At 36.0% G+C, this 23678-nt stretch overlaps 3 protein-coding genes and 1 long non-coding RNA gene across 5 annotated transcripts; 2 read left to right on the top strand and 2 right to left on the bottom strand.

Moving 5' to 3' along the window:
- The first annotated feature begins 3071 nt into the window (after positions 1-3071).
- Positions 3072-5417, top strand: LOC9304790 (F-box protein At5g39450). Of its 2 annotated transcripts, none has more exons than XM_002870731.2 (2): positions 3072-3362; positions 3438-5417. In XM_002870731.2, the coding sequence occupies exons 1-2, from the start codon at positions 3354-3356 to the stop codon at positions 5166-5168; spliced, it is 1740 nt and encodes a 579-aa protein (XP_002870777.1). In that variant the 5' UTR covers positions 3072-3353; the 3' UTR covers positions 5169-5417. The 2 variants fall into 2 exon arrangements, with proteins under 2 accessions (XP_002870777.1, XP_020872935.1); XM_021017276.1 differs by having other exon boundaries at positions 3180-3362; positions 3447-5378.
- LOC9304789 (putative F-box protein At5g39460) lies at positions 5409-7416 on the bottom strand. The gene is given in 2 exon segments (XM_002868671.2): positions 5409-5837; positions 5840-7416. Coding segments are annotated over 2 exon segments (1755 nt in total). The 5' UTR covers position 7416; the 3' UTR covers positions 5409-5658.
- Positions 7417-9938: 2522 nt separating this feature from the next.
- LOC9304787 (putative F-box protein At5g39460) lies at positions 9939-22510 on the bottom strand. Its single transcript, XM_002868669.2, has 2 exons — positions 21053-22510; positions 9939-10383 (listed from the first exon to the last, which is right to left on the bottom strand). Exons 1-2 carry the CDS (start codon positions 22459-22461, stop codon positions 10035-10037), a joined length of 1758 nt encoding a protein of 585 aa, XP_002868715.2. The 5' UTR covers positions 22462-22510; the 3' UTR covers positions 9939-10034.
- Positions 16946-20934, top strand: LOC110226292. The gene is made up of 2 exons (XR_002330366.1): positions 16946-17614; positions 17762-20934. It is a non-coding gene; the product is annotated as an uncharacterized LOC110226292 (long non-coding RNA).
- Positions 22511-23678: the final 1168 nt, after the last annotated feature.

Raw genomic sequence — 23678 nt, 5'->3', positions numbered from 1 at the left:
AATTATCAAAAATAAGAAGATGTATTTTTATTTGCATTAATTTTTGCAAAATGCATTTTATCTTTAAAAAATATTTCTTGATATTGTATTTGGTCACGAAAAATATCTAGATTTATAGGGCCAATGTCAAAACAAAATAATATTAAATTGCCATATATCGTTGACTAGTAATTATGAATCTTATTATATAAAGTATGGTTTTCAAAGTCAATAACTCATAAGATCGTGACATGTGGCAATTTTATCGATCTCAGATTTTGACATGTGTAAAACGAAAATTTTCTTTTATTAATTTTAAAACTATAAAAAGATAATTGTAAGAAATTATAATTTTAAAAAGTAAAAAGATAATTATAAGGAAACTAAACAATTTTAAAAATGTCAATAAGATACTTATTATAAAAATGTATCTTATTGAATAGAAATATGTAAAACAATAATTTCCTTTTATTAATTTTAAAAATATTAAAAGTTAATTGTCAAAAAAAATTAAATTTTAAAAAGTAAAAAATCATTATAAGGAAATTAATAATTTCAAAAAGGATAATTATTCTACATACTCACTTCTATATAAACAAACTAGCAAAGGACCCATCCGATGGACGGGTTTAATTTTTTAAAAAATTTAAATCAAATTTAACAAAAAATTAATTAACAACGTTTTAAGTAGAAATTATCTTTCAAAAGTAAGAAAAAAATATTTACTTTCACTGTTTCATTGTTTCTTTAGCTACTAAAATTATTGATTCAAAAATTATTTCGAAAGAAAAATATATTCCATATCAATAACTTATGGTATACTTTTTAATAACGGGGATATGTTGAAATAGGCTAAAAGTCAGATAGTTCAGGTTTGTTATTTAAATATTGTGTGAGTTCGGGTTGATAAGTGCAGGATATCAGGGTTCTGATGGAAAAAGACCGCATAAAAATAGTTGGGATCGATTATAATATATATATATATATATATATATATATATATATATATATATGAATCTTATATAATTCAAATATGAACATACAAATTTAAATAAACAATTTAATATAGTATAATTAAATTTAAAATATCAAAAATAAAGAAGAAGCATATATGGTTCTTACGTACTCAAGACTTTCAAATAAACAATACAAAACTTTATTTAAAATCATCACCTATTTCTAATTAGAAAATAAAATTGATATAAATAATGTAAATTTATAGTTTAAATCATGACACATGTCGCTATCTAAAATCATTAGAACTATGATATATGATAAATCTTATATAATTCAAACTGAAAGTAGAAACCAAAATAAATAATTTAAAGATACAATAATTAAACTAAAAAAATTAAATAAATATCTTTTAAATAAGATGATTTTAAAAAAATATATAAGATCATTAACTTACATATAAATAAGTAACCATTCATTAACTTATCTAAATATAGATTTGATACATCAATACATATTATTTTGATATAATTGTTTTAGCATTTATTCATTAAGATGAAGGGTGTAGAATCAAAATCCAGTTTGCTATTATTAAATAATAGTTAAATTGTATATTAATGTAAATGGAATGTGTAAGATTTGAATTTTTTTTCAATAAAAGTACTAAATTAAATATTAAAAAAGTGTACGAGGTACTGTTTAGAATTCAAATATCATCGATAAGATGGAGTGTGTAGAATTAAAATACAGTTTTTTATTATGAAATAAATAGTTAAAGTGTATGATTTAAATATGATTGAAATTTGGTTGAAATAAATAGTTAAAGTGTATGCAAAATAGAATGTGTAAGGTTAAAATTTTGTTTGAAACAAAATATTAAATTAAATAATAAAAAATATAGATTACTATTTAGAATTTAAATATTATCAATACGAAATTATATTTATTTTTTACATCCGCCTATTTAGGCGGGCCTTATCTAGTCTTTTATAAACAATGCTTACAATATAGTCTTTAACAAAATTGACAAATTTCTATGTAGTTTTTTTTTATTATTTTCTAAAAAAGGACTATTTTGAATTATTTTAAACTTGGGATTTTACAGGAAATTTTTGAATTATTATCTTTTGTTTGTCAAAGAATTTTTTTGAATTATTATTAGAACAATAATAAAATATCTTTTCTATTTATTTTTGTGCATGAAAAATCATATATAAGACATTTGTAACAGATTTAAAGCTCACAATTAAGCTATTATGGCATCAGGAATAAATTAGCCGTTACTAACAAGATCTTTTGTAGAATAGCCACATTTGTTATTTTGATAAATACGTGAACAGAAGGTATAATTCAAAATCTATGATTTATTTTGCAAACATACAAAATTTCAGTATATCTTTTTCTTTTCTTTATAAATGGTAAATTCATCTTTTGTATGCTTTGTAATTTTGAAATTTTGAATCGATTTATAACCTCTTTCTTTCCTTATATTCTTTTTTGGTTTGTTTATTGTTTTGAAATCGGCGTTTTGAGTCTTTGACATAGGTGTTTCCTTGTGTTTAAATCTATGAAAATCCACAGGTTTTAGACTTTAGTTACATATTAATCCGTTACGTTGACTCTATTAATTTGATTAGAGCAAAACTCCACTGGCTGAGATATATATACAATGAGTGAGGTTGTCTTACATATCTTTTTGTCAGTATGTCATTAGTTTGTGTTGGACTATGCAATTTCGTTTAGTGTGTTTGACTCAAAAACACTCGAGTATCGTCAGAAGTGTAACGTCAACAGATAAATAAATCCAAAAAAGTAATGTTGAAAAATGGTAACGTACGTTTTTTTATATATATATAAACAACTTATGTTTCGTTTCGTTACATTTCATTTATGTGAATGGTAAGTAACGTACGATAATTCTTCTATTTTTTTAATTGCAAAGAAAACTAAACCGTAACATTAGATTTTTGTCTTCATCGAAAGAAAAAAATTAGCTTTTGTGAATTAATTAATGAACTTTTGACGGGAAAAAAGAAGAGAAAAAAGTTGATTAACTTTGACGAAATCAAAACCATTTTTGTGGGCTTATCTTTTATAAATGGGCCTCTATCTATCCATTTAAAGGCCCAAATATTTTGGAGAAAAGTACCTTTTAGCAAATTATTCTATTTTTTCAAACTAGTCCCTCAAGTTTTTATTATTTAGTGAAAGAAACACTAAAAAGACTTCAACAGTGTAGTCAACTTAAAGACCAATGTCTCTCTCACATCGTCTTCTTAGTTAGTGATTTCCTCATTTTTCTTCCACAATTTAATTCGGATCGAGTTCTACTTTGATGGGTAATTGAAAAGTTTGATTCTTGTTCACGTTAAAGCGATCTGATTCAAACCCCCCAAAGCTGCGTTTTTGATCTTCATAGTATGAATCAGGTAAAACCTTTTTCAGCTTTATCAAATTTGCGTGTTTAGCTTTAGTGATTTTGTTGCCGATTTGATTTGTGTTAGATGAGGAAGAATGGCGATTTAGGGTCGGAATCATTTGGTGCTTGCTTGCTTCTGTCTCTTCCAGAAGATGTAATTGCTGTTATAGCTCGTTTTGTATCTCCAAGAGACATTTGCAATCTAAGCTTATGCTGCAAAAGTCTTTGTGAGGTTTTTGATTCAGAAAGGATCTGGCTTGTGCAATGTGAAGTAGTAAAGGTTCTTTCTTTATCTGAAATGATCCAATGGCGAATCGGAATCTCTTCTTATAAGGCGTTTTGTCGGTTTCTTGGAGAGGTAATGAAGCCTCTTGTTGGTGTTTGGGTTCACCAAAACCCTGAGCTTGGGAATGTTGTTTATGTAATGCCTGGTTTTTTGTCTGTTGTTGGGTGTCGGATAATTCCACAAGAGGTTGGTCCTTTGGGGATTGAGGAGGCTCGAGTTATGTGGTCACCCGTGTTTGAGATAATCTGCGGTTTTGATGGCTCTGCCAAGTTTTTCCTCCATGGAAGAGACGGAAAACTACATTGCTGCCTGCATCCTGGTTTTGTTATGGGCATTGAGAAGAGTTGTAATGTGCTTTTACTCGAGGTTGAGACTAGGCGAGAGAAGGAGTTATGCAGTGAGATTGAGACTGTGTTGTTGGGAGAGACAGGGGTTCAGTTACCATTTCGCAAACTACCCTTTAGTTATAGAAGGAATTTACTTCACATAGTGACAAGCACTGTTGGTATACCTGTACCTGATCTATCAAGTGAAAGGTTATTTCCCACGTCGAAAGATGATGAAGCGGTGTTGTCTGAACACAGAACCATGCTCCTTAAAATGCACAAGTTTGGTGGTGATTGGAATCACATGAACCTGGAGGATGAGTGTATAAATATTCCAAATCAGGTAGACATAAACGAATCGTGGAAGCATCTTGGATTTGAAGTCGATAATCGCAACATGGACGCTGGGAATCAGACACAAAGGAAGACCTTTAGTAGGTATTTCAGAAGTGGCATAAAGCATATTCTCGGGAGGTCTAGTTCTTTAAAGAACACGTCTTCTTCAAGAAGTGATACTAGACCTTGGAATCTCCAAAAATTTCTTAATTTTGGTGATTCCATAGGTCTTAGTCTCAAAGCTTCCAATATTAAGCTGTCTTCTTATCAAGGTTGGCCAAACATGGACGAAACCCGTTATGCCCTTTATAAGCTACCGATTAAGAATCCCATCGCTAACGAAGAGTATGCCGGCTTGTGGGGAGGAACTTTTGGCTGGCCACCAGGAAAATGTACAGAAGATAAACCCGGGAAGGCTCTTTTTTTACTGATGCTCTCTTATGAAGAATCTCAAGATGGTACTGAGAGACTTCTTATAGGGACGAAAATACTCGAAGGAACTCACTACGCGATGCATCCTAATGGATCTGCAATGTTTGTTATAAAGATTGATTCACCTTCCTTTGAGCTTTTTCCTTTCGATACAAATGGAGAAGATTTTGAGCATTCTTACGCAGGAGAAGGTACTGCAAAGGGTTATGGTTTCCGGTATCCTGGTTACAAACCGGGTACACTTTTCGTAACATCTAAAGGTCTTCTCATGTTTGTTTGGAAAGCAACTAAAGTTGTGTTGACATTGCAAAGACTTGACCTTGGAGAGCTCTTAAGGAAAGGCGTGTGTGTATCGCCTTTACCTCCATGTTTGAATTTTGCTTATTTGACAAAATCTCACACCAATGTGTTTGCCCCTGAACGAAGAAGATCGTAGGAGATTCCTGCAACATATTTGAAGCTCACAAGTCCTCTCTGTTTCCAATATAATAATCTCATTATCGGAGATCACTGATATTTACACTCAATATGCTACGTGTGTCTCTATAGTTACTAAATATAAAACATATATTGCTAAAGGAACTACGTTGGTGTACTTTTTACTGTTTGGATTCAGTATCAAAGCTACATTGATGTGTTGGAACTATTACACAAACTACATATATGTGTTGGACTATTACACAAACTCAAAATATTGATCAAGTGTAAATGTATTGCAAAGTAAAATAAACCATACAAGGATAAATGAATTACACGCATTGTTTGGTAAAAACACACATTACAAGCATAGTGAGTGTAAGAGTAAGAAGTAAATGATGTCACAACACAACGGTCAATTATTATCTCAAGAACTAGATATGGGAGAGCTTTAAATCTGTTGCAGTGTTCCATTTCCAACATTGATGTGTTTCCTCCTACGATATTCTTTACTCGGAGGAAGACGAATAGGTCGATGACTTGGTAAACACGTTTGTGTAAGACCTTTCAGTATATGTAAAATTTTTAGTTGGACGCAAAGGAGGAACGCAAGAACCTAAACCCTTCTTCAAGATCTCTGCAAGGTTTACTCTTTGCAATGTAATCACATCTTTGGTCTCTTGCCAACAAATGCAAGAAGACCATTAGAGATTACAAAAAGGGAACCAGGTTTTGAACCGGGATAGCGGAATCCATAACCGTCTGCGATACCCTCTCCCATGTAAGATTGCTCGAAATATCTTCCATCGGTATCAAATGGAAAGGGCTCAAGGGAAGGTGTGTCAATATTTACAACAAACATTGAGGATCCATTGGGACGCCCCGCAGAGTTATAGCCTTCGAGTATTTTCGTCCCGAAAAGAACTCTCTCACTACCCACTTCAGATTCTCCATAAGTGAGCATTAGTAAGAAAAGAGCCTTACCTTCAATATATTTCCCAGGTGGCCAGCCAAACGTTCCTCCCCACAAACCGGCATACTCTTGATTATCGATGGGATTCTTCATTGGTAGTTTATAAAGGGAAAAGCTGTTTGCGCACATGATTGGCCACCCTTCGTAAAAAGACACCCAAGTGCATGAAGCTTTGAGACTAAGGCCAAATGTATCACCAGAGCTAAGAAAGCTTTGGCGATTCGAACGTCTAATCTCACTGCTCGAAGGCGGCTTGATCTTTGAAGAACTGGACTTCCCAAGAATATGTTTGATGCCACTTCTAAAAAACCTGCTAAAGCTCTTCTTCTTTGGTGTAACCTCTCTCTGCTCCTCTATATCCTCCATGTCGTCAATGTCATCACCGAGATTTTCCCACAGTTTGTTTATGTCTATCTGTATATGATTGTAACACAACTGCTCATTCTCCTCCAATTTCAGGTGCTTCGAGTTTCCACCAAATTTGAGCATTTTAAGGAGCATGGTTCTGCGTTCAAACATCATTGCTTCATCATCTTTGGACCTGGTGGGAAATAACATTCCTCTTAATGGTTCACCTACTCGTAGACTTACATGGTTTGTCACTATATCAAGTAAGTTCCTTCTATCACTAAAGTCTAGATTTCCAAATGGAACCCCTCCCTCGCTTATTTTACCCGATAACTCTTTTCTTGAGTCTTCTTTCTCAATCTCATTGCACAAACTCTTCTCTTGCCTCGGCTCAACTTCGAGTAGAAGCTCATTGCAACTCTTCTCGATGCCGATAACAAAACCAGGGTACAAGCAACTGCCTTCTTTGTCTCTTCCATGGAGAAAAAACCCGTTAGAGCCATCAACACCGCAGATTATCTCAAACACCGGTGACCACACAAGTTGTCCTTCTTGAATCCACAAAGGACCAACTTCTTGAGGAATTATCCGGCATCCAACAACAGACAAGAAACCAGGCATCACATAAACGACATTCCCAAGTTCAGGGTTCTGTTGAACCCAAATCCCAACAAGAGGCTTCACCACCTCTACAAGGAACCTACAAAGCGCCTTGTAAGAAGAGATCCCGATTCGCCATTGGACTATTTCAAACAAAGGAATAACCTTTACGACTTCACATTGCACAAGCCATGTCTTCTCGGAATCAACAAGGGCACAAATACTTTTGCCGCACAAGATTAGATTGCAAATGTCGCTTGGAGAAAGAAAGCGTGAGATAACAGCAAAAACATCTTGGGGAAGCGTAAGAAGCAAGCAAGCACCAAACGATTCCTTATTCATCATGTACTAAAAAGTCCAATGGGAAATAAAACCACCGAAGGTAATTAAACCAACAAAATAACAAAAATAATTATGAAAGCTACTCAAAAATCAAATTTAAGAGTAAACTAGCAACGGCCTTGCCAAATTCAGACTTTGAAAACAAGAATCGAACTTTTCAATAACCCATCAATATGGTAAAGAGGTTATAGAGTTTTCTTAAAGGATCTTAAACACAAGGAAAAAGTTGAAATCTTCAACATAACAAGAAAGGCAAGTAGGCGACATGTGAGGAAATCTTCCGTAAGTGGATTTTTTTCCTGAGACATTAAATTTCTAGAGGCGACTAAGTGTTTAATAATTGTTTAACCACTTAATTAAATGTAGTTTCTCAAGTTGGTTTAAAACTTAAAACATACATGGAATTTCTCAGTTGTTTCAAAATTATGATAGTGGGAAATTTATATAGTGTATAAGTTGTCTAAAATTGAATAGGTTATATGTTGAACGGGTTTTAGTCCTTGTTTGAAAAATCGCTAGGCGCTAGTCGGGCGCTCGGTATGGGCCTAGTGATTAATCGGAAAATCGGATTAAAATCGGGGATTAATCGGGGATTAGTTTTAGGGTTATTTTAATATTTTTAAAATATATTAATCCAATATTGTAAAAATTTATGATTTTTATTACAAATTTATGATTTTTATTAAAATTTGAACACAAGTTATTGGAAAACATCACAAACTCCCCATTCAAATGATTGAATAACAAAAATAAAAAGTTTTGTTATACTTGCAATCTAAAAAATAATCGGGGTATATAAGATTAGGTGGAAAATAATCGGATTAGGCGGGAAGTAATCGGATTAGGCGGAGAATAATCGGGTTACTGATTTTTTAGGGGATTAGTCATTAATCGAGGCGGATAGGGTGGGCCTAGCGATTAATCGGGGAGTAATCGGGGCTAGGCGGGGATTTTTAGAACATGGGTTTTAGTTATCATTGGTCATGGTTTTGACAGGTCTAAGTTATATTAGTTTTGACAGGAGTTTTAGAGCTTTTCTTTACCTCGAGACCTAGTCTCGACCACTTTCTAAGAATTTTTTTGATCATCTTTACATGTAAAGATTTCGGTTCTCTCACTCTTCACAATCAAAGAGCTCATTTAAACCACAGATAACGATGTAGACCTTTAATTTATTTCATGCTCCAATTTAAACCTTTTTAACTAGTAAAATTTTATAGTTTTTTATGGCGAGCGATGATTCTCTGGAAATTTCTATAACTAATGGCTTTACCCTCACAATAAAGATCCACGGTAGATGAGAACACGACAAACGGCTCTACATACACTACACTACAGATTTCTGATAAAATTATCTTCAATAATCTATAATAATTTGCAATCTCAAACTCCATACCTCATGTATACTACTCATTTTCCCACCACATTTTTGGTTTTTTTTTTTTTTTGGTTTATAACAAAGACTTGTATCTATTTGACTGATTTGAGCATCAAAATGTTTTCTGAAAATAACCCCACCCACACCATTCTACCTTTCCCGGACTTCCGCAAGTGTTTTTTTCTGTGTTGCAATGAACCCATACAACATCAAAGTATACCCTATATATATACTAAATAATTTGTGTTGCGTGTGTGGTAAGCTATTACATAATATTGTTGTGCAATTGTAACGGAAAAATTTAAACATAAAAAGTATACTATTTGTATCTATAAAATTTAAGAATTTAAAATATAAGATTGACCATATGTTGGTTCTAAAATTAGAGTGTTGTCCTAAATTTGTTGAAAATCACATACAAAACCATTAAAGAATATTTCAAATATCTTATTATATAAAGTATGGTCATAAAACGTGTCAAACCTATCGATTTGTGATTTTGCCATGTGTCAAATACATATTTTCTTTTAAAAATTTAAAAAGAAAAGATGTTTAGAAGAAAATTATAATTTAAACAGTTTTAAATGTAAAAAGATAATTATAAGAAAATTGTACCTATATTTCAATAAGAGATTTTTCATGTGGCAAACAAAAATTTGTATTTACTTAGAAAAAAATAAAATTTTGTATTTAACAACTTAAAAATTGTAATCTCATCGGAGAACACATCGAATCTCACATGGAAAAACTCACACAAAAACTTGAAAATCTTTTTTTAGTATGAATTACGAATGACTTGATCCCTTTACAAAGATACGTAGGCAACTTGTGCAGCTATAACATAAACTAAATCCCAATTTGACATCTTTCTTTCATCGTTGAGATCGAACCTTGTTGAAATTCTCCTCAAAACGCTTTGATTTATCACCCGGTTTACTTATGTGTGGGTTCTATTCACGCACTATGTTCAAGTAGATTTATAAACATATTTTCCTTGTCTAGCTGATTTTGTTTTAGTGTGATATGGACTCTCCATTCGTATGTTGTCTAAACTCTCAAGGATTGGATTACTCATAATAAAAAGAAAGATCGAAGAATTCCACAAGTTTTTTTTTTTTTATTTTTTTTTTATCAAAGCAATACATTGTTTATACACACGTTAATTAATTACAAGCATAGTGATTGTCAATGTATAATGTAAATGATGTCGCAATACATTCAAAATATTATCAGAATCCAAAAGATTAAATATCTGTCGATGACTCAGTAAACACGTTTCCGAAGGACCTTTTCATATAAGTAAAATTATTCGTAGGAGATAAAGGCGGTACGCAAGAACCTAAACCCATCTTCAAGATCTCTGCAAGGTTTAGTCTTTGCAATGTAATCACATTTTTGGTTTCTTGCCAAACGAAAGCAAGAAGATCGCTAGAGATCACGAAAAGCGAACCAGGTTTTGAACCCGGATAGCGGAATCCGTAACCATCTGCGATACCGTCTCCCGTGTAAGAATCCTTAATGTCCCTTCCAACTGCATCAAAAGGAAAGGGCTCAAAGGAAGGTCTATCAATCTTTACAACAAACATTGCGGATTGTGAAGATATGAGAACTTGATGAGCAACCAAACAAGGATCATGTGCAAACCAAAGGTAAACTCAAGTCCTAACCAAGGTTGATTATATTAACTAAAGTTAGAAGAGCTTTTGGGACCACAAGGAGGATCATTTGAATTCATGGTCAAGAAGGATACTTTGTCCTCTTGTGAATAAGATGAGGACTCGTTTGCTAGCGCACTAGGGTTTGAGGTTGTCTCCCATATATAAAGTGATATGAAGACATGAGAGATAGGAAGCCACAAGAAGATAGACACAATGTAGCTCTAGGAGATAGAAGGGTGAGAGAAAACATGTAAAGGCTTAAGCTTTGGGTGGGATTTTCTCAAGTAGAACAGAGAGTGGCCGACGAGTGAGTCTTGAGAGTGAATCACTTGTAATCTCTGTTATCTTCTTCTATTAGTGGATGCAGTTGGGGGACAGTCTCCCTCCCCTGAGATGTAGCCAACTTGGTGAACTCAGGGTGAACAATCGTTTGTGTGCTTCTCTTCTTCCCTCTTCTCTGCTCTGTTTTATCTTCTTCTTTCTCTCTATATTGCTTGGTCTGTTATGATGTTTGGTGTGTGTGTGACATAGCATAAAGCTTGAGGGCTGTCTAAGGTCGGCGAAGAATCCTCAACAAATGGTATCAGAGCACAGGTTAGTGCTGAAAGACTCAAGCTTTATCCAGAATCTTCAAGTTTCGGTGAGAAAGATTCAAGCTTTACAAGGAAAATGTAAGCTTTGTCAAGAAAGATCACACCTTTATAAGCAATGGCTTCGGGAAGTGCAGCTCTAGAGAAGAACGATGGATTTAGAGATTATATCTCATAAGAAGACGGCGTGTCTTGTCCATCTAAGAAGAACTAGATCTGCTGAAGCATTGAGAGAAGAAGATGGAGGAAGATAGAGATTTCTGTTGAAATCTCGGATGTTAACAGAGGATGTTTGTCACGAGCTCAGGTGATTCTCAGAGAGTTCGATGACAGAGACAGTGTGGAGATTCTTACCGGAGAAGGCTGAGATTCCGGTGGAGTGGCTCGAGCTTCCGATGACGTCGTGAAAGAGCAGACGGCGCTGTCATAAGCAGAACGAGTCGGAGAAGAAGCTTCGGGTTTCGCTGTCGAGGAAGATATTAACTCCGGTGAATCGGAGAAGATGAACACGAGCAAAGAAGAATCGGAGTCAAAGAGAATCTTTATTCAACAGTCTAAAAACAGAGTTTGTTACAAAACTTGTTAAAAATAAAACTGTAATCTTAAGCTTATATATACAACTTAATAATCGACATTAAACCAATACCAAGTTAACCAGAGTTAACCGGATCAAACCATCTCCAATACACCCCCCTCAAGTCTTTATCTTCTAAGTGTCTGGTTTGGAAGATATAGACTTGACAGAGACATTTTCTTGATCAAACCATGGAATGGTCCTGGATGAAGAGGCTTGGTTAGAATATCTGCAAGTTGATTGCCAGTAGGAACATGTAATGTCTTCAGTTTTCCAGCTTTAATTTGATCCCTCACTGTATGACAATCGATCTCTATATGTTTGGTACGCTCATGGAACACTGGATTCATTGCCAAATGAAGAGCCGATTTGTTGTCGCAGAACAACTTTGCAGGACAAGTAACCGAGATATGTAAGTCCTTCAGTAATTGCTGCAACCAAATAAGCTCACAAGTAGCCTGTGCAAGACTCCTGTACTCTGCTTCAGTACTGCTTCTACTGACCACATTCTGTTTCTTTGATTTCCAAGAAATCAGTGAATTACCAAGATAAACACAGAATCCTGTCACAGATCTTCTACTATCTTTGCATGTTCCCCAGTCAGCATCAGCAAAACCATTCAAACACAATTCATTATCTGCAGGATACATCAATCCTTGACCAGGATTAGCCTTTATGTATCGTAACACTTTATATGCAGCTTGAAGATGAATATCCGTTGGTGCTGAAAGAAACTGACTCAGAGAGTTCACTGCATATGTAATATCTGGTCTGGTGATGCATAAATACAGAAGACGTCCAATAACACCTCTGTATATAGTAGGATTTGGTAACAAAGTACCCATCTCTTTAGTTAGATGCAGAGTTGGATCCATTGGTACTGAACTTGGTTTACAATCAAGTAATCCTGCATCCTCCAAGAGATTCTGAGCATACTTTCTTTGACACAGTGAGATTCCTTCAGAAGACCTAGCTATTTCCAATCCTAAAAAGAATCTAGCAGGTCCTAAATCTTTAATTTTGAACTCTGATCTCAAAAGTTCTTTTAACTGTTCAACAGCCTTGTCATTGTTACTGGCAATCATTAAGTCATCAACATAGACTAGCACAGCAACAAAACTATCTGAAGTCATTCTCACAAACATAGTATTATCCGCAGGTGATTGTACATAGTTTGCTCCCAACAGAACTGAAGAAAACCTCTTATACCATTGTCTAGATGCTTGTTTAAGGCCATAAAGAGATTTCAAAAGACGACATACCGGTTGAGATGGCAAAACAGTATCTGTTGGTGGTGTATATCCTTGAGGCAAGCGCATATAAATTTCCTCATCAAGTTCACCATGTAAGAATGCATTAGATACATCCATCTGTGTCAAACTCCACCCTTTTGCAGCTGCAAGTCCAAGTAATAACTTCACACTAGCAAGCTTTGCAACAGGTGAGAAAGTATCCATATAGTCAATACCTTCTTGTTGAGTAAAACCCTGAGCAACTAACCTTGCTTTATACCTTTCCACACTTCCATCTGGGTTATATTTTATTGTGAATACCCATTTACAACCCACAACATTCTTACCCTCAGGTAAAGATTCCACAACCCAAGTCTTATTAAGTTCAAGAGCCTGAAGCTCCTCATTTGCTGCTTTAGTCCATTTTTCTGATTTCATAGCTTGTGCAAAGGTCTTAGGCTCAGTCTCTAGATTATAAGTACATATGTATGAATTGAAAAGAGGAGTAAGCTTATCATATGAAATAGTAGTGGTAATAGGATGTGGAGTGGTTCTTTTAAGTGGTATGGAAGAAGAAGAAGTAGATAGGATATGATTATTTTGTGTAGTGGTATTTAATGTGGAAGAAGTATCAGGTGGTAAAAAAGAAATAGAAGGAACAAGGGAACAATGATACTCAGATAAGTATACGGGAGCTTTAGTAACCCGTTTAGGCCTAGCAATAGGTACAGAAGAGATATCCGTATCTGGTGTAGCTGCATTTTGTTCATTATTATCAGTACTAGGTGCTATATGTGCAGATGATGCAGATGATGATGATGTATCTTCTGGTAATGCAGCATCTAATGGAAATGTTTCAACAAAATGCAATGGAGCAGGCATAGGCAAAATGCTATTAGGAAACATATCTACTGATTTTGAAAGTAACTCACTGGTTTTGAAAGGAAACTGAGTTTCATGAAAAATCACATTTCTAGAAATCAAAACAGCATGAGATTCTAAATCCAAGACTTTATATCCTTTAAAACCAGAAGGATATCCAAGAAAAACACATGGTTTGGCTCTTGGGGAAAACTTGTTTCTTTCATGATTATTAGTAGAAGTATAACAAAGACAACCAAATGTTTTTAGCAAAGTATAATCAGGTTGTTTTTCTAAAAGTAACTCATAAGGAGATTTATCTTTCAACAATGGGGAAGGTAATCTATTTATCAAATGAGCAGCTGTAAGAACACAATCACTCCAGTAAGGTAAGGGTACATTTGACTGAAATAACAATGATCTAGCAACATTTAATAGATGTTGATGCTTGCGCTCAACAACAGAATTCTGTTGAGGAGTATAAGAACAAGAAAATTGATGAATCATGCCATGTTCTTTAATAATATTTGTAAAAGCTAATTCAGGAGCATTATCAGAACGAATGGCTTTAATTTTGGCATTATATTGTGTAGAAATGAGTTTCATGAACACTGGAAAAACAGTAACAACTTCACTTTTATTTCTCAGCATATAAACCCATGTAATCCGAGTACAATCATCAACAAGAGTTAAGAAATAACGAAAACCTTCTACAGACTCAACACTAAAAGGACCCCATATGTCTAAATGAACAAGATCAAAAGGATTCTTTGCTAGATTATTATTTGAAACAAATGCTAATCTTTTCTGTTTTGCTAATGGACACACTGAACAATGTAAAACATCAGGAGACACTGTTTTTAAAGAAGGAATGATACTGACAAGTTTCTTTAATGCAGGAGAAGACGGATGACCAAGTCTTTGATGCCAAATGAGACTATCAGCTACAACAGATCCAGAGAAAGAACTAGCTTTAGGTAATGATGGTGAGAGGGATATATTCTGTGTTTCAAGAATATATAAGTTGTTGTAGAGTTTACCCCTCCCAATCATCAAGCCCTGAGAAAGTTCCTGGATATAACAACAATTAGGAAAGAAATGAGCAGAACAAAGCAAAGTTTTAGCAAGACAACTAACACTAATCAAATTGAATTTAAAATCAGGTACATGCAAGACATTATATAAAATGAGTGTTGTAGTGATGCATATGGTTCCTGTGTGTGTGATAGCAACCCTAGTACCATTTGGTAAAGTTACAGTTACACCAGTCACAGGTATCAATTCTCTAAACATTGCTAAATCTGAACAGACATGACTAGAAGCACCACTATCTATTATCCAAGCATCACTTGGCAAAAAATTTTGTATAGATGAAAGAGTAAGATTTTGAAAAGTGAGATTATTATTCTCATACCTAAGACTTGTGGAAGGAAAAGGAATAGTACCAGAAGTAGAAGCCTGAGCCATAAGACCATGCTCTGTGATAGTCGCAGTAGAACTAGAAGCACCAGTAGAAGTAGCTGCAGGCTCTGGAATCCTAACTTGAGTATTGAATTGTGAAATAAGATTTTGTATCTGATCTTGTGTAAGATCCTGCAAATTGAGATTATTTCCCCCACTAGTAACATGTGGCAACATAGGAATATAAGATCCAGCTTCAGAGTAAGCTGCATTTGCAGACTGCATTGCATTAGAATAAGGCACCATCTGTAACTGAGACTGAGGCATGAACATCTGAGGTTGTGTCATTTGCATTTGAGCTACAAGTGGTTGTTGCATCCGGGGTTGATAAGGTGACATTTGCATCCTTGGTTGAAACTGTTGAGGAGCATTCCTATAAGTAGTAGGAATCTTATAACCCGGAGGATAACCATGTATCTTGAAGCACTTTTGAACTGTATGCCCTGTCTTTCCACAATTAGTACAGATTGGTTTCTGAGCTGGTCTTGCAGTGTTATATGCTGCAATATATCCCATATCTCCATTCTCCATCACAGGAGCTTCAGTACCATAAGCAATCGTCTGAAAAGCCACATTGTCAACTTTAGAAGAAGGACGGATTGACTTTTGTCTTTCATCTTGTGTCACAATATTGAAAGCCTCCTCTAATGTAGGAATTGGCTTTAACATCAAAATATGACGACGAGTCTGCTCATAACTCTCATTCAAACCCATTAGAAACTTAGTAACATGACTTCGCTGCTGTAGTTTCTCCCACTTCACTGCAGCATCACATTCACATTTACCACATGTGCAAACCGGAAGATCAACATAGTTCTTATGCTCTTCCCATAAGGTTTGCAATTCTGTATAATAAGCACAAATGTCCATAGAACCTTGCTCAATCTTACTGAGTCTTTGTTCTATATCATACACCCTAGGCGCATCATCTTGCTTAAACCTAGACAACAAATTCTTCCAAATTCCTTCAGCAGTAGGGATAAAGAGTAAACTCTGTCCAATCTTCTTGGAAACTGAGTTCATTAACCAAGTAGCCACTGTATCATTACAACGTGACCAAGCACCAAAATCCCTATGATCACTCGCTGGTTTCACAATCGTTCCATCTATAAATCCCAACTTATTTCTAACATTCAAAGCCATCCAAACAGATCTACGCCATGAATGAAACTCTGAAGCAGTATTAAGTCTATCAGAGACTAAAACCAAACCTGCGTGGTCATTCCTGTGTAGATGATATGGATTTTCGTATTGATCTGTTGGATAACACATCGAATCAGTCGGAATACTTGATGATGGACGGAAAGTCATCGGAATCGCAGTATTACCACAAGAACTCATAATTTGCATAAGAGTCAAGAAATGTGAGACGAAATCAGTGAAAGAAAATCAAAATTCGTCAACACAGGAGGTCAAAGAAAGAAAGAAAAGAAGAAATCAGATTCAAAATGAAGATCCGATGAACAATTTGCAAAACGCAAGAATCAGAAAGAAAACAAACAAGGACTGGAAGATTCAGCTCCGACGAAGATTGCGGAAGCTTCGTTGATAAGCTCTGATACCATATTAACTCCGGTGAATCGGAGAAGATGAACACGAGCAAAGAAGAATCGGAGTCAAAGAGAATCTTTATTCAACAGTCTAAAAACAGAGTTTGTTACAAAACTTGTTAAAAATAAAACTGTAATCTTAAGCTTATATATACAACTTAATAATCGACATTAAACCAATACCAAGTTAACCAGAGTTAACCGGATCAAACCATCTCCAATAGAAGAGACACGCGGTGAGAGAGAGTCGCGGAGGTGTGGTGACCAAGGCGTCACCGGAGAGCACCGAGATTCTCGCCGGAGAAAGTTTGATGGTGAGCGACGGTGAGAAGAAGAGAAAAGATGGGTCACGACAAATTCTTTTTTCTTTCTTCAGTTGGGCCAAGATGGGCCTGTCCTCCCATTAATGAATATTTTGTTTTTTGGGCTAAGTTCATAAATGCCCAAAAGTCAGAAAGAGAAACAATGGTACGTTTCTCTTGATGCTTCTTTCTCGGAAGTGTTGAAGCTGAAGCTAAGAGACAGTCACGACATAAGCAATCGTCAAATCGTAAGTTGAGGTTTTATGACTGGGAGCGATTAGGTTCGGCGATGAAGTCGAAGATGGATCGGTAAACCATATCGAGATTCTCGTCGGAGGAGGAAGTGACGATTGAAGAAGAAAGTGTTCTCGAGAAGAAAGGAGCTCAAATTAGCTAAAGAAATTTGAAGACTGGAGCTTGCAAGGCTCGGATATCTTCCGGTAAATCCAGAAATTCTGATTTTCTGTAAAGAAATTGGAGGTTACAGTGAGTAAGAAAGACGATGCCACAAGTTTGTGTCTTCGTTTACTCTTGTTTGGAAAGGAAGAGAGACAGTAACATCATCGGCTGAAGTTTGATTAAGATCCTTGAAACGTGTAAGTCGGATTTCTTTGACTACAATCTTTGGATCAGAATCATTCTTATTTCTCAAGACTCAAAATTTGGAGGCTTCAAGTCTCGTTCCACTGTTATCGCAAGAGATTGAAAAGATTCAGTATTGGGTTTCATGCTGGTTTTTTCAGGGAGTTTTGAATCTGGTTGGTACAGTCTTTTACAGTTGGTATTCGAATACTAGTGTTACCACAGCCTCGGAAACTCATAGAATTCCATGGGACTGAGGGACGCCTTAGAAGCTTGGAAATTTTTATGAGTATTAGGCTGTGGGGTATTTGTAAAAGGGTTTTCTGGATTCAGTTCTAAAGACAAGACTTCAGTGGTTGGTTGAGTTTGGGTGATGATTTGTTGCAGAGTTCTGTCTCAGTGGTAATGGTTAGATTCTTGTGAATCTAAAAGTCTTCAGTTGGTGGATCTTTAGAGATCGTGAAGCTACAAGGCTGCTATTTTCAGAGGGAATGCAGTGTGGCTCCGGAAATCTACTGTTTGGTGTAAGCTGGATAGCGTAAGAGTTCTTGTTTTCGAGACAAGATGGCAGTAGCAAAGATTCATAAATTCTACAGATTTGTGTTTGGTATAACACATGATGATTCTGTTGGAATGAATGTAAGAGAACAAGGAGTTCTTATCTCGGGTGGAGCATTTAATTCTCAGTGGTTATCTTGTGTTTTGAATCAGATCTTCAAGCGACAAAAGAAGTATATGATGGTACGCAATTGACCGTATTATTTTCTCGTGTCGAAATTCTTCCTAGCTAGGAGAGTTAGGCGGCGTGTTCTATTCATTTGAACAGCGATGCAAGATAAGTATATGTTGATTTTGCTAAAGAAGAGTACAAGATTTGGTTTTCTGGGATGGAGGTATGATTTGATGGCGTATCAGCTTAAGTTGTTGCACTATTAGATTATGAAGAATGCTCCAAGTAGAGATGACAAGGCTGCTGGAAATAAAAGAAGGTTCTTGGTGGTTCTTTGGGTACATATGAATAAGATGGAGTGGTTACATGAAGAAGAAGATGTGCTACAAGTTATAGTACGGTTTTCTCAAGAAAGAGGCCATGGGAACTCACTCTAATACATAAGAAAGTGTGAGTGAACAGAAGAACAGTGAAGAACAGTTTAACTCAGAGAAGTGAGGCTGAGCTTACATAGACATTGTAACTCAAATGGTTATGGTTCCTGGTGGAGCTATTTGTGGAGGTTGTCTGGGTGTTTAGCTCAGTAGCATGGAGTTAAAAGGCTGGATATCACTGTTGTTTAAGGTTCATGGAAGTTCATTGTATCAAGAAGAAGGGAAAGCCAAGAACAGGTGGTTATCAACAGGTGTTCAGCTCAGATTGGGTTATAATCTGAAGGTAAAAAAAGGGTCTTACATATTTGGTTTGAAGCTGGCTGATTGGTAAGGATTTCAGAAACAAGTTGCAGGTTTCAAGTTGTGAACTGCGGATTTTCTGAAAGTGAGTTGCAGGTTTTTTTCTGAAAATTTCAGAGAAGACACTAAGGTGTGAGATGAAGAAAATGAAGTGGTTCAGGGGAATTATCTAAGGAGGAAACTGAAAGAGACAATTGCAAGTGTTGCAGGGGCTGTCTCAAGGCTATTCACTTCAAGACTGTGAAAGTGTTGTGTATCAAGCTTGATAAACAACTCATCTCAAGGCTGGTGTTAGCAACTGAAATGGAGTCTTAGAAGAGACGCAAATGCAGGAAATTCAAATTGCATTTGACCAGACGCTTGCAGGTCATTCAAGTAAAGTATCTTCAAGTATTGATGATAAAGAAGGGAAAGGCTTTGGCTTAAGTCTTGAAATTGAATGAGGTAAGGTTCAAGTCGTTTGGTGGAGTTCTGCAGGTTTTGCAGGTCTGTGGTTACAGCTGGAAGGGCACCAAGGGTTCTAGATTTGGTGCAGAAGTAGTTGTACATGTTTGTCTCAGGGATATCACAAGGTTTTGCTGATATGAGACAGGTGTAAAGATAACTAGTAGTGGTTAAAATCTGCTGGTGGTGGTTCTGTTTTAACAGAGAGTTTGATCAAGGTTTATGTTCAAGACTGGGTTGTTTAAACAGGAGGTGAAAGGTTCAGTCTATAGCTATATAGTGTATATTTAGCTGGTTGGTGAGGCTGTTCACCTGGTGAATCAAGAGCTTCAAGTCTGAGGCTAAGTTGATTCAGTTTTCTGCAATTGATTCAAGTGAATTCAAAGGATTTTAATCTCAATGCGCATGAGTAAATCCTAGAAGCTTTAGCAAGGGAATCAGGTTTTGCAGAGGGATAAGTGGTACTTCAATCACTGTAACATGCTTATGGCATTAACAGAAGCCGTGGTGGAGAATGTGTGATTGAACAGCTCATAGGTGGTGGAGCTTATGGAGTTTTCTGTTGAGATTGACAAGCTGGAGGTGTTTTCTTGACTTGTTAATAAATTTTTGCTGAGTGGTAACATCATAATTCAAGTGTTGAATGTATCATGAAGTGATCACTGAAGAGTTGAGCTTAATACAAGTTTGTATGAAGCTGGTTTTCACAACTCTAGTGATCTAAGGATGTGTTGATGGCTCAGGTTCAGCAATGTGAGTAGTCACAGCTGAAGTGCATTGAACGTAAGCTAAATGCAGCGAGGATCAAGCAAGTTTATGGCATTTTAAACTGCTAAGTATCAAGGCAGAGTAATGATACTCAAGAGCCGAGATTGGGATCCAAGAAAGTAGAAGAAGATACTCTCTCAAGTTTGTGCAGGTTGCTTGGTTTTGATCATCATGTTCTCAGGTGGAGATTTGTGAAGATATGAGAACTTGATGAGCAACCAAACAAGGATCATGTGCAAACCAAAGGTAAACTCAAGTCCTAACCAAGGTTGATTATATTAACTAAAGTTAGAAGAGCTTTTGGGACCACAAGGAGGATCATTTGAATTCATGGTCAAGAAGGATACTTTGTCCTCTTGTGAATAAGATGAGGACTCGTTTGCTAGCGCACTAGGGTTTGAGGTTGTCTCCCATATATAAAGTGATATGAAGACATGAGAGATAGGAAGCCACAAGAAGATAGACACAATGTAGCTCTAGGAGATAGAAGGGTGAGAGAAAACATGTAAAGGCTTAAGCTTTGGGTGGGATTTTCTCAAGTAGAACAGAGAGTGGCCGACGAGTGAGTCTTGAGAGTGAATCACTTGTAATCTCTGTTATCTTCTTCTATTAGTGGATGCAGTTGGGGGACAGTCTCCCTCCCCTGAGATGTAGCCAACTTGGTGAACTCAGGGTGAACAATCGTTTGTGTGCTTCTCTTCTTCCCTCTTCTCTGCTCTGTTTTATCTTCTTCTTTCTCTCTATATTGCTTGGTCTGTTATGATGTTTGGTGTGTGTGTGACATAGCATAAAGCTTGAGGGCTGTCTAAGGTCGGCGAAGAATCCTCAACACGGATCCATTGGGACGCCTCACAAGGCCCCCTTCAAGTATTTTCGTCCCAATGAGAACTCTCTCACTATTCTCCTCAGATTCTTTATAAGTGAGCATCAGTAAGAATAGAGCCTTTCTGGACTTATCTTCTCGACATTGCTCAGGTGGCCAGCCAAACGTTCCTCCCCACAAACCGGCATACTCTTGATTATTGATGGGATTCTTCATTGGTAGTTTATGAAGGGAAAAGCGGTTTTGGGACATGATTGGCCACCCTTGGTAAGAAGACATCTCAGTGTAGGAAGCTTTGAGACTAAGGCCGAATGTATCACCAGAGCTAAGAAAGGTTTGGCGATTCGAACGTCTAATCTCACTGCTCGAAGGCCGCGGCGTGTTCTCTTCAGGACTAGACTTCCCAAGAATATGCATGATGCCACTTATGAAAAACATGCTAAAGCTCTTCTTCCTTGGTGTAGCCTCTCTCTGATACTCTCTATCGTCCATGATGTCAGTGTTATCACCGAGATTTTCCCATATCTCATTTATGTCTACCTGCATAGGATTATAATATAGCTGATCATCCTCCTCCAAATTCATGTGCTTCCAGTTCCCACCAAATTTGAGCATTTTAAGGAGCATGGTTCTGCGTTCCAACATCATCGCTTCGTCATCATCTTTCGACCTGGTGGGAAATAACTTTCCTCTTAATGGTTCACCGACACGTAGACTTACATGGTTTGCCACTATATCAAGTAAGCTCCTTCTATCACTAAAGCCTAGATTTCCAAATGGAACCCCTCCCTCATTTATTTTCCCCGATAACTCTTTTCTTGAGTCTTTTCTCTCAATCTCATTAGACGAACTCTTCTCTTGCCTCGGCTCAACTTCGAGTAGAAGCTCATTGCAACTCTTCTCGATGCCCATAACGAAACCAGGGTACAAACAACTGCCTTCTTCGTCTCTTCCATGGAGGAAAAAACCGTTAGAGCCATCAACACCGCAGATTATCTCAAACACTGGTGACCACACAATTTGTCCTTCTTGAATCCACAAAGGACCAACTTCTTGAGGAATTATCCGGCATCCAACAACAGACAAGAAACCAGGCATCACATAAACGACATTCCCACGTTCAGGGTTCTTTTGAACCCAAATCCCAACAAGCGGCTTCACCACCTCTACAAGAAACCTACAAAGCGCCTTGTAAGAAGAGATCCCGATTCGCCATTGGACTATTTCAAACAAAGGAATAACCTTTACGACTTCACATTGCACAAGCCATGTCTTGTCGGAATGGACAAGGGCACAAATACTTTTACCGCACAAGATCAGATTGCAAATGTCGCTTGGAGAAAGAAAACGTGAGATAACAGCAAACACATATTGGGGAAGCGTAAGAAGCAAGCAAGCACCAAACGATTCCTTGTTCATCATGTACTAAAAGGTCCAAAGAGCAATAAAATCACCGAACGTAATTAAGCCCACAAACTTACAAAATAATTATGACATTTTTTTTTTTTTACTTTTTTTGCTTTTTTACAAAATAATTAGTACTAAAAAATCAAAGAGTAAACTAGCAACGGCCTTACCACATTCAGACTTTGAAAACAAGAAACGCAGCCTTTGGGATTCTGGTTTAGGTTTGATCAATCAGATGGCAAAAGAATCGAACTTTTCAATAGCCCATCAATATGGTAACAAGGTTATAGAGTTTTCTTGAAGATCATAAAGCAGAACACGAGTGGTTTTAGATTACACAAGAAAAAAGTTGAAATCTTCAACATAACAAGAAAGGCAAGAAGGCGACATGTGACGAAAATTCTTCCGTAAGTGGATTTTTTCCTGAGAAAATTTAAATTTTTGGAGGCGACTAAGTGTTTGAAAATTGTTTAACCACTTAGTTAAATGTAGTTTCTCAAGTGGTTTTAAAATTTTAAACTACAATACATGGAATTTCTCAAGTGGTTTCAAAATTATGATAGTGGAAGATTTATAGTGTTTAATAATTGTCTAAAACTGAATAGGATATTGAACGGGTTTTGACAGGTCTAAGTTTTACTCCCTCCGTTTCATAATATAAGACGTTTTGGATAAAGTATTTTGTTTCACAATATAAGTCGTTTTCGAGTTTCGATGCAAATTATATACTCCCTCCGTTTCGTTTTAGTTGTCGTTTAAGGTTTTTGCACACAAATTAAGAAAATCATTAAATTTTTTGTTTTACCCTTTATTAATATATTTTATAATTTTTTCATTGGTCAAAACACTAAAACATTAATGACAAAACATTAATTTTCACCAAACATTTGCATTGAAAACCTAAAACGACAACTATTATGAAACAAAATTTTAATCCTAAACCGACAACTAAACTGAAACGGAGGGAGTATTATTTTAATATTTTATGATTATTTATATTATGCAGTCTCTTTTATGATTGGTTGAACTTTTAAAAAATAGATCTTCTTAATCGGCGTGTTTTTACCTAAAACGACTTATATTATGAAACGGAGGGAGTATTAGTTTTGTTTTTGTATGACTTCTTTATGCTGATAGTGGTCGGATAGTAAGATGACAATTTAGGAGGTACCAGCACGTTTGATACAATACATAGTTTGTATTACTAGTAAATTACACACACGTTACAAGCA

This window comes from Arabidopsis lyrata (assembly GCF_000004255.2).
Source record: "Arabidopsis lyrata subsp. lyrata unplaced genomic scaffold ARALYscaffold_7, whole genome shotgun sequence".
NCBI lineage: Eukaryota > Viridiplantae > Streptophyta > Magnoliopsida > Brassicales > Brassicaceae > Arabidopsis > Arabidopsis lyrata.
The sequence above is the reverse complement of the archived record's forward strand: the minus strand, read 5'-3'. Positions and strand labels throughout refer to the sequence as shown.

Excerpts from the sequence above, each read along its gene's own strand:
- LOC9304787 (XM_002868669.2), bottom strand. The coding sequence starts at position 22,461 with ATGATGAACAAGGAATCGTTTGGTGCTTGCTTGCTTCTTACGCTTCCC. Across the intron at positions 10,384-21,052 it reads CTTGTGAGGCGTCCCAATGG|ATCCGCAATGTTTGTTGTAA; the intron begins ATCCGTGTTGAG and ends CATATCTTCACA.